The 10173-nt window shown below is 43.3% G+C and overlaps 1 protein-coding gene across 1 annotated transcript; it reads right to left on the bottom strand.

The window, feature by feature from the left end:
• Positions 1 to 1777: 1777 nt before the first annotated feature.
• UTS2R (urotensin 2 receptor) lies at positions 1778 to 9329 on the bottom strand. The gene is made up of 2 exons (XM_061621831.1): positions 9117 to 9329; positions 1778 to 3435 (listed from the first exon to the last, which is right to left on the bottom strand). The coding sequence occupies exon 2, from the start codon at positions 3261 to 3263 to the stop codon at positions 2139 to 2141; it is 1125 nt and encodes a 374-aa protein (XP_061477815.1). The 5' UTR covers positions 3264 to 3435; positions 9117 to 9329; the 3' UTR covers positions 1778 to 2138.
• Positions 9330 to 10173: the final 844 nt, after the last annotated feature.

Below are 10173 nucleotides of genomic sequence, written 5' to 3'. Positions count from 1 at the left end.
ATAGAAGCTGTAGTCCACAAAATCTGGAGGACATCATATTGGCTTTCCCTGCCTTAATGTAAAGTCACCTTAATGCAGTGTGTCAGGAATGTAATGATGAGGCATCTTTGCTCGAAATGAAGAGTGGAGAGAACAAGCACATACGCACCTGGCACCTGAAAGAACAGGGAATTCCAAGGAGGTTTGGTTAGTGTGCTTGAGACACAGTCACAGTGATGAGCTAGAGTTCTCAGGTCTGAAACAAACAGAAAAAAAGAGCCCCTCCCTTCTCTGTGCTCTGAAAAATTAGGTTCTTGGTGCTGTTTTTACAGCTTTTACAAGTCGGTAAGATTTTATTGTTTGTACTAAGCAATATTCTTACCATGCATGTGTGTAAAACACAATTGTACAATGAAGAACACCGCAGATTGGGTCAAAGGGAATCCCTTTTAAAAGCACCCCAAACCTGAAAGGCTTCCTTGCACTATATTCTTTAGTGCATGCCTTGCAGAACACTTACACTTTCATATATTTTCTCAATAAATTGACATTCTTCCACTCCATTGATGAAGGACTTTTTGGGTAGCAACTGAGCAGAAAAAAGAACAGTGCATCTCTCAAACTGTTTTTCATTTAACATAACACTCTAATGCTTGTGCCACATCTTCTGAAATTTTGCAAGTAACTTACCTTGGGAGTGATACACATTCATACAAGTTGTCCACACAAAAAACATGGAGGACAGGAGCAAACGGCAAACTATAAAGGCTCGGGCAGAAAAATCTCTGCACGTGTGTCTGAAAACTGGCAGAGAGGACGATGATGCCTGCATATTTTATCCTGTTCTGACAAATATTTCTTCATTTTTAGTCAATGGAAGACATCGGAAGCTGTGTTGCCTGAATCAGCGTAAGGCAAATCAGCCACATATATGAAGTGCAAAAGCACGATCTGAAAGAAGTTAATGTTTTTCTGTGCATGCCCCTGCGTACTCAACATGACTCTGTTTCCAAGGATTTTCATCTTCATAAGAATGAGTCTTTATGTGACTGATTAATCATGTTTGCATGAATACTTAGTGCTTATAGCTTCTGTCCAGCTGAGCGTGAGGTACACAGAGAATGCTCTGGTGTAACTTTTAAATAATCTGTTGTTGTGACCAATTTAAACTATTTAACATCTGTATCAAGCAGACCAGAATGCTATATTAATTTTTAATCAGCCTGCATTATCCCCCACTCCAATACAAAGCTAGTTTTGTCTAGCATGCCTTGGCTTGACCTTGGGCTGTTTGAAGTCATGCTAATAATGCCATCATGCCATATTATAGTTGATATGATAGGAGAGAGGTGTGGTACATTGAAAAAGACTGATTGATTTAATACGGAAGTGTGCATGAAATTGGGCCAGCCAGCTGAACTCCTGGCTAATTTTTATTTCATTTATTGACTTGCATTTATATCTTGCCTTTCTTCCATCGTAGAATCCAAGGTGACAGTGGCATGCATGTGGTTCCTAGGCAATCACCCATCCAGGCACTGACCAGACTCAGACCTGTTTAGCTCCAGCAAGATGGCAGCCTCATGTGCCCTGGAACCTTACTCAGTTGTAGAACCTGCTTGGGTGTCTGGGTAAGATAGTGGCAGGGCAGCTAGCCAAAGTTAAATGAGAGTACCAGTCCCCAAACCTGAAACTGCCCTCAGTGAATGCAGTAAAAATCCTACCATTTCCCTCCAACTCAGTTTCTGCAAAAGCTTCATCTGTTCTCAAATCCAACAACACACAAATTATCACACACTCAAGTCTCAGTTCTTTATTGATTTAGCTTATTCTCCCAAGCAACTGCATGGGTGATATAGCTCAAAATCATAGTAATAAAACACTGTTGACAAACATAGGTTCAATAACTTAAGTTGACATGCCACGGGATAGTTGGGATGTATTACTTGTTTGTGTGATGGAAAGAGCTCACTCAAAGTTCATCTAAGGCAAAAAAGCAGCGGCTAGGGGCCTCTAGGAGATGATACTCTACCTAAGGATGCCTCTACTTTATGACGCTCATTCGATCTTTTGTGCCTTCTTGCTTCTCAGCTTTTGCCATCCCAAAACACAGCAGCCTCTCAGTCAAAGCTGCCTTGAGGACAGCCGTGCTTTTTCCTTCAGGGGCTGCTGTTTCCCCCAGGAATGGGAGGGAGCACAAAGGTCTCCGTGTAGTGCTGACTGCTTGTGGACAACGATCTGCCAGAGATTCTCTGAAACCTGCTTCTCCTCTGGAAGTAGCTGCTGCTGCTGTTAAAGGATCGCTGCCTGTTCCTCAAGTACTCTTTGTAGTTTTTGGTCAGCAGAGTGTAGAGGAAAGGGTTGATGCAGCTGTTGCTGTAAGTCAGGCATGTGGTCAGGTAGTTGATGTTTCTGGTAGCCTTCTGAGACACTGGGAAAGGATCGTAATATTGGGAGAGGAGGTGCCATATCCAGAAAGGCAAGAAGCAGGCCCAGAAGACCAGCACAATAGTGAAGATTAAATACAGCACCTTTTGGTTGGGGAGCCTTTTGGTCTCTTTCAAAGACGTCGTTTGGGACACCCAGTAAGTTTTTGCCAGCCTAATATAAAGGTACCCAATCACAACCCCAGGGCCCACAATGCTGGTACAGAAGAGGACGGTGATGTAGATCTTGTAGGACAATTTGCTCCAGGTAGGAAGGCAGATGTTCTTGTCCTCTCGTACCAGCTGGATCATGATCAGCATCGGGAGGGTGAGAAGCAGAGACACAACCCAGATGACGATGGCAATAGCTTTCCGGTAGCTCTTCGACCTTTTCACAGTATCCAAAGGCTTCAGCACTGCAAAGTATCTCTCTGTGCTCATCACCATCAAGGTGAAAATACTTGTGTGCATGGTGAGGAAATCCAAGCTGAAGAGGATCCGGCACCCAGCATCCCCAAAGTACCACCCCCTGATGAAATATGTCCCGACAATGAAAGGGATGGTGAGAAGGTAGAGGAGGTCTGCTAAGGCAAGGTTGATGATGTAGATGTACATAGAAGCTGAGTATCTCAGATAGTGGCACATCACAACCAAGGTATAGACATTGCCTGTCACCCCAACAATGCACATAATAGAGAGGATGGTCCCGATTGTGCAGGTGGCTATGAAGTCCTCTAAAGAGCTGGCTGTGGTGCTGGCCCCATCCCAGGTAGTATTGTAGGAAATGTTGCGGCTGATTCTGAGTAGGCTGCCCCTATCTGTGGCCACCCTCACTGTTGAGGAGACAGTGTCCTCCATCCTTGTAAATGCTCTAACTCAACATACCTTGAGCAGACCAAAGTGAGTTCATCCCGGCTGGGGATGCCAGGCACTGCAGTGAGGAGAAGGAAAGGGACGGGTTCAGTTCTTAGCTGTCATGGCTTGTGCTGGAGCAGAAGTGGCTCCCTGATGGTTGCACCCACTGTTCATTCTAGAGAAAGGACATAAGAAACAAGATTAGGTAGAATCACAGAAGGGGAGGGCAGCAAAGGTGCTAGTTTAGATTGCAGCCTAGATTATGTGTGTGGATCAGTGGTAGGTTGGTGAACTGGTGGGCAGCCTGCTAGCCAGATGGACATTTGACCCTTAGTAATTTTGAGTCTGTTCAGCTAGTCGCGCTTTGTCCATTCATAGGACAGGAGCTTTGCTGCTGAGTTGCTTATTAGATACCATCACATTGTGCCACTAGCAGATGGCAGGAATGAGCATTGTCCAGTGTGTCAGAGGTGCCTTATAGTAAAGGTGGCTAAACTTTGTCTTGGAGACCTGACCCGGCTCTTTCAAGCAAATGTTTCTAGTCCCCCAAGTCCCCACCAATTTTGGTAGCTTCTGCTAATTTCTCTTTTTACTTGGGTTGACTTTGGCAAAATAAAGGAAGAGGGGAAAGATAACTGGACTGCTTTGAAAATGAAATTTTTTTGGAGAAGGGAGAAACTGCTTGATGAAGATAAAAAAGGAGACTAACACAGGTAGGGGCTGCAAATATTGGTCTCTATCACTTGTTCCCCCTTCCCCTTTCAAGAAGCATTCATTGTTGGCAGATTCATTCTTTGGTGGACCCAGGGAAGAGAGAAGGATGGGATGTGGCAGCTTTCCTTGTACTGACTTCTGTTAATGATTGAGCCTCAACTTTCAAGCCTCAGTGCAGTGCTGCTGCTCAAATTTTCACAATTAGGCGTTTTTAAATAAAAGCACCAGACTTAACACCATTTGTGAACCGATATATAATTATGATGTTCATCTGTGGAGGAATGTGATACTGGTGTGAGCAGGCACAGCTGATTAAGCATGGTACGACGCACAGTGGCTTATAGAGGAATTGTGCACTTTTTCATCAAAGCACCAAAGTTACACCATATGTCAACTAATACATAGCAATCATTTTCAAATATATTTTGCCACTAGCAGATGGCAGGAATGAGCATTGTCCAGTGTGTTAGAGGTGCCTTATAGCAGCGGTGGCTAAACTCTGTCTGGGAGACCTGACCTGGCTCCTTCAAGCAAATGCTTCTAGTCCCCCAAGTCCCCACCAATTTTGGTGGCGGTGGTGGCCAAAAGGAGGAAAAAAAACCTAGTAGACATGGTGCGCACTGCTCACCTGAACAGCAGGGAGGAGACATTTGCATTTCCATCAGCTGAGAGGAGGGGGGCTATTGACCCCTCCCCATTCTACAAATGATTTGTCTGATGAGGAGATAGAGGATAATTTGCATTGCCATCAGAGCTCTGGGCTGTGCGGAGAGGTTTGAACTTCACCCAGCCCAATGTCATGTCTACTTAATTTTTTTCCTTTTTACTCCAGTACCATGGTGGGGATGTAAAGCACCCCTCCCTAGTCATCAGGCCAATCATTTGATGAGTGGGAAGAGGAGTGATAACTCCCTCCTCAATTAATCTTATCAGCCGAGGGGGAGGGCGTGCGCCTGCATATGTGTCTGGCCTGTGTCTCATATGTATGTGTGTACTCATGCAAGACTGTGAGGTGGCCATACCCATTGCTCGCACAGAGCCCCCAGAGGGTTGGCCAAGGATGAATGTGGCTCTGTGGCCAAAAAAAGGCTAGCCATCCCTGTTTTATAGCCAAGGAATATATTCTACTAAAACAACCCGCAATGGCTGTTGATAAACAATGAATATTATTCAGTAACAAATTAACAATATTCCTGTGCAGCTAGACATGTTTGTATGACTCAGCCTCAGTTTTCAGTGATCCCATGCTGACTTCCAGGCTTCTTAATAGAGTATGATGTGATGTGGGCATGCTACTACGCAGTGGTGCTTAATTGCATAGCATGCTCAGGCTGAACAGTTCCTTTTGGGCAGACACTTTACAAAATGTATGCACATTGATTTTTTTTTTTTAATTGGGGGCTTTGGTTGGGACCTAATCAAGAGGTTCTGATGCTCTGGCTGTTTACCGAGTGCACTGGCAGAGGTGTGGAACTCAGGTTTTCTTGGCCAGTTCTTGTAACTAATCCTTGATTATTTTTTTTATTTACTCCCCTCTTGAAGCCTTCTTCTCTGCAAGAGTCCATCACCACATCTTGTGGCAATGAATTTGACAAACTGGTTACATACTGTTTGAAGTTCATTTGTGGAATTTGCTGCCACAAGATGTGGTGATGGTTTTAAAAGGGGATTAAGCAAATGCAAGGAGGAAAAGCCTGCCAGTGGCTACTGTTCGTGACGACCACATAGAACCTCCAGGATCAGACAGACAACAAGTCTACCAGAAGCAACAACGGGAGACAGCTATTCCTGTTGTGTCTTGCATGTGGGCATCTGGTTTAGCACAGGACACTAGACTAGATAGACCATTGGTCTCATCTAGTAGAGCTATTCCCATGTTCATCCCTTACAACAGGGGTCGCCAAATGTTTTGGACTAGAGGATAGATTTAGAATTCTGAGCAAGTGTGATGGTCCCCACTTATAAAATGGATGCTGTCAGGCATGGCATAACAACAAAATGGATGCTGTGGGCGCATGGCATGACATCAAATGGCTGCTGTTGGGGCGTGGCATAATGTCTGTCACATCTAAAAAGAGCAGAATAAGAAATGGGACCACAAAATGATGGAGGAATGCCTCCCATCAGCTGCCCCACTGATGGGGGGATGCACCTACATCAGTTCTTTGCATCTCTCTTCTGTAAAGAACAAATGGAAGGTAGGGTACCCAGTGCTGACATCCAATGAAATGTGGGTGTGTTTAAGGGTGTGTGGTCAATGATGGAGAAGCTAAGTTAGTGCAAACAAGAAATGAGCAGGAAGAGCAAACAGTCTCTTGTGCATTGTGGATTTTGGAGGGAGTATTTAAAGAGACCTTCACGGGCGCCATAGGAAATACAACCAGTGGTGCCTGTGCAAGCACCGTCTTGGTGACCCCTGCAAAATGTAATCCATTGTAAAATTAAAATTTTAAATTCAACTATGAAAAGCATTGCTTTTATCAAACTAAATACTGCACACTGTTGATGAAGTTGTAGGCATTAATAATAACTAGGGAAGTGTAGACTGTAATGCGGTTAAAAAAGACTTGCAATATCTTTTCATTGGGAGTCTGTCCCAGGACATAGAAAATGGTTAGGTTTTGTACTATGGGCAATAACATACAGCCTTCAATACTATTGCCTAGCCTCTGAAAAGTCCCAAGATCATTGCGCAGTAGTCATACCTAGGGATGATGGAGAAATTCAATTCAGTTCCCATTTAAAGCTGAATTTATCAAATTTGCACCTTCTGAAACAATGAGAACTGAAACACAGCCACCCTCAAAAAGTTGCACTTATCCAAATTTTGCGATGCAGTTGTCCATCCAATGTTTACAAAAAAATGCATATATTAGAGGGAAATGTGTATAAAATGAATATATTAATGAAAATCACATACAAAACGCATTATATTAGAAGTTGCTTGCAAAATGTGTACATTAGCATTAGCAAAAACTGCAAATCAAAATGTGTTTATTACGAGAAATTTGCACTGAAATGCAGAAGAATTTTCATGAGGTTTAAAAAAAATATCGCAAATTGCTGTACAAACCTGGAGAACTGAATTTAAGTTTGGAAAAATGAGAAACTGAGAGAACCAAAACTGACAGATTCTTCCCTCCCTAGTCACAGCCCATTTTTCTTACACCTGTTGACCCAGTGAAGGTAGTGGATTGCTGGAACTGACAGTTCAGAGAGTCAAAATAAGCAGCTTGTTTCTTTGTCTGATCCTCTGCCTATGTACAGAATTCTATAGAGAAACATAATTGTTTATTAATGACACTAAGACTCCCTCTATAGCTGTTTCTATAACTGCAGGGGTGTTTTGGGAGTCACTGTGATTGCATCAATTTGCCACAGAGAGACTGTACCACCAGTGCAAATAATGTTTTTCTATATGATCTTGTATATCAGGGATGGGAACCTGTGGCTTCCAGATGTTTGTTGGAGTCTCATCATCCTTGACCGTTGGTTATGTTGGATGGGATTGAAGGGAGGTGTATGTCCAACAACATCTGGAGGGCCACAGAGTTCCCCATCCCTAGTGTACATAATAGGACAGGGTTGCTTGGAGAAATAAAGCATTTTAAAATAGTGGAAACTTCAACCCAAGTTCATAGTTCGGTCCAGTTAAATGTGGGGATGTAGTTAGTTTTGGCCTGCACTGTCCAATGTTTGTTTTTATAGTTCTTAGCAGCTTTTCCTGAAAAAACCTGAAAGCAATTCACAAAAGTATAAAATCATGCATGAAGGTCTGCCAGTCCTCCAGTACTAATCTGCTCCTCTGACTACTGATCTTGAGACCACATACCAGAGCCCTTCAAGTCTTTCATTAATATTTCTGAGGAACAAATTGTAACAAACTCTCCAGGCTTTTGCCAAAGGCAAAATCTCTGTGCTGGAAACACTGGGTATAGCAAGTGTCATCAGCATCCCTTGAGCATCCAGCTATTGCCCAGTGCCCAGTACAATTCCTTAGGATACAAAGCAATACAACACAGCGGGAGGTCTTTGTCTAGCTAGACCCAGCAGAGGATTGCATTTTATACTGATGCGTGCTTCTTACAGGATTTGGGGTGTGTATGTGTGTGTGTGTGTGAGAGAGAGAGAGAAAACTGTCTTGTTTGTCTCTCTCAGGGGCAACACATTTATATTTTGAAAGTTCCCCTATCCTGAAAACAGTCACTGCAGTCTTCACCAAAGGTTTGTGATGCACTTCAGGGCAATTAGATCAATACAAAAAGGTCCAGGCAGTCCGTGCAGTCCACTTGCTTGCTCTGGTACAGTTCTCCTGGAATTCACCGCTGCCCAGTCCTATGCAGTTTATCTCTTACGTAGTCCTACTGAGGGCCCAGTCTTTACATTCCACTTTCAGGTTTTTAAAGATGCAAATAGGGTCGGCTGGGGAGGAGGTGGTGCTGGTAATTATCAGGATCACCTCAAGCATGGAGGGGGAATGTTTCCTCCCCTGCTACGGTCCTGAGCAAAATCCTTCTGAAGCTGGGATTTGCTTTGGTGGTGGTGGTGAAATCTCCCATCAGAACCAAACACCCCATCCATGCCTGCTGTGAACCTGCTAAATGTCAGCACCCCTATCCCCAGCTGATGCTCTTTGCATTTTAAAACAACAATCACCCTCCACATTAAATGCAGAGACACATTTAACATCACATTGAATTTGGCCTGGGTTCAATAGGATAGCAGCCCTAGTCTAGAGGTAGTCCCAAGACTAATCTGCTTCTGAAGGATTGCTTGGTATTTGCTCAGGTTGGAAAGATGCTAAAAAGACCCTAAAAATGAGAGCACAGATCCTCCTGAGCTGCTATGCAGAACAAGAAAACAAGACATAGTTTGCAGTGTAAGAGCATCAGCATGTAAAAAGAGGCATAGGTGCACACAAGCACATACATACAAGTTAGCTTTACATTTTTATATCAGCTGACAATATATAATATTGCCTTTTTAAGCACTAGAAATAGAAACTATCCCTTCTGTACTTCAGCTGCATCTTTCATCTCAGGTGATCAACTAGATAAATTGCACACATTTCAAGGAATTACACACACACACAACACACACACACACACATATCAGATAAAAATTGAAATGTCAGATCCAAACCTGACTTCTGTGAAATGCCTGTTTATGAAGTTTCTTCTTTGCAGGGGAGTAAAAAAGTAAATAAATATTGGAAGGCTTGATAAAAATGTCTTGAAAGGCTCTTCATAGATACAAAGAAACAGCACAAAGCCCAGGGCTCAGAGCATCTGGAATGGTTATGTGAAGGAAAGAGAGTGTGAGAGAGAAACCTAACCAAACCAAGTATGTTTGAAATGTGTGCCCTCCCAGTCCTTGCATTCACTCATGCCTCCTATTTATGCTGCTCGGTGACGTTTGGCATTGTAGAACTGCAACTGCAGCAGGCTAGCTAGTTAGGATTGTTTTTTTTTAAAGCAGCAGCAATTCAAAGGCTGCTAGCCCAAGAGACAGCAAGCCATGCAACATATTAGGGCTCCTTCGTCCTGTCAGCAGGAGAGTGGAAGAGCTGTCTACGTACTCTTTTAAAGGCCCTTAGCCTTTCCCCAAACTGGCTTTTTTGGGGGGAGGGGGAATGCTATATGCTTTCCAGGAGCTTGGGAATAAAAACAGAACAGGGGCTTCTGCAGGAAAGGGTTAAATCCTTCTGGGGAGGTTGCTAACAGGAGAGTTGACATTATGATTAATTCCTAACGGGAGCTGAGAATTTGTTTGGGCTGAAGGATTTATTGACAGCTGATCTACTATGAGGGTTTCATATGTTACATCTTTTTGACATGCTGTCCTGATGACAATAAACAGCTGTCCAACTTATTTGGGCTTCTGCTTATTTCTCTTTTTACTTGGGTTGACTTTGGCAAAATAAAGGAAGAGGGGAAAGATAACTGGACTGCTTTGAAAATGAAATTTTTTTGGAGAAGGGAGAAACTGCTTGATGAAGATAAAAAAGGAGACTAACACAGGTAGGGGCTGCAAATATTGGTCTCTATCACTTGTTCCCCCTTCCCCTTTCAAGAAGCATTCATTGTTGGCAGATTCATTCTTTGGTGGACCCAGGGAAGAGAGAAGGATGGGATGTGGCAGCTTTCCTTGTACTGACTTCTGTTAATGATTGAGCCTCAACTTTCAAGCCTCAGTGCAG

The sequence above is a fragment of the Rhineura floridana genome, chromosome 3 (assembly GCF_030035675.1).
Source record: "Rhineura floridana isolate rRhiFlo1 chromosome 3, rRhiFlo1.hap2, whole genome shotgun sequence".
NCBI lineage: Eukaryota > Metazoa > Chordata > Lepidosauria > Squamata > Rhineuridae > Rhineura > Rhineura floridana.
The sequence above is the reverse complement of the archived record's forward strand: the minus strand, read 5'-3'. Positions and strand labels throughout refer to the sequence as shown.

What these genes read in the sequence shown, in the direction of transcription:
- UTS2R (XM_061621831.1), bottom strand. Translation starts at nt 3,263, where the DNA reads ATGGAGGACACTGTCTCCTCAACAGTGAGGGTGGCCACAGATAGGGGC.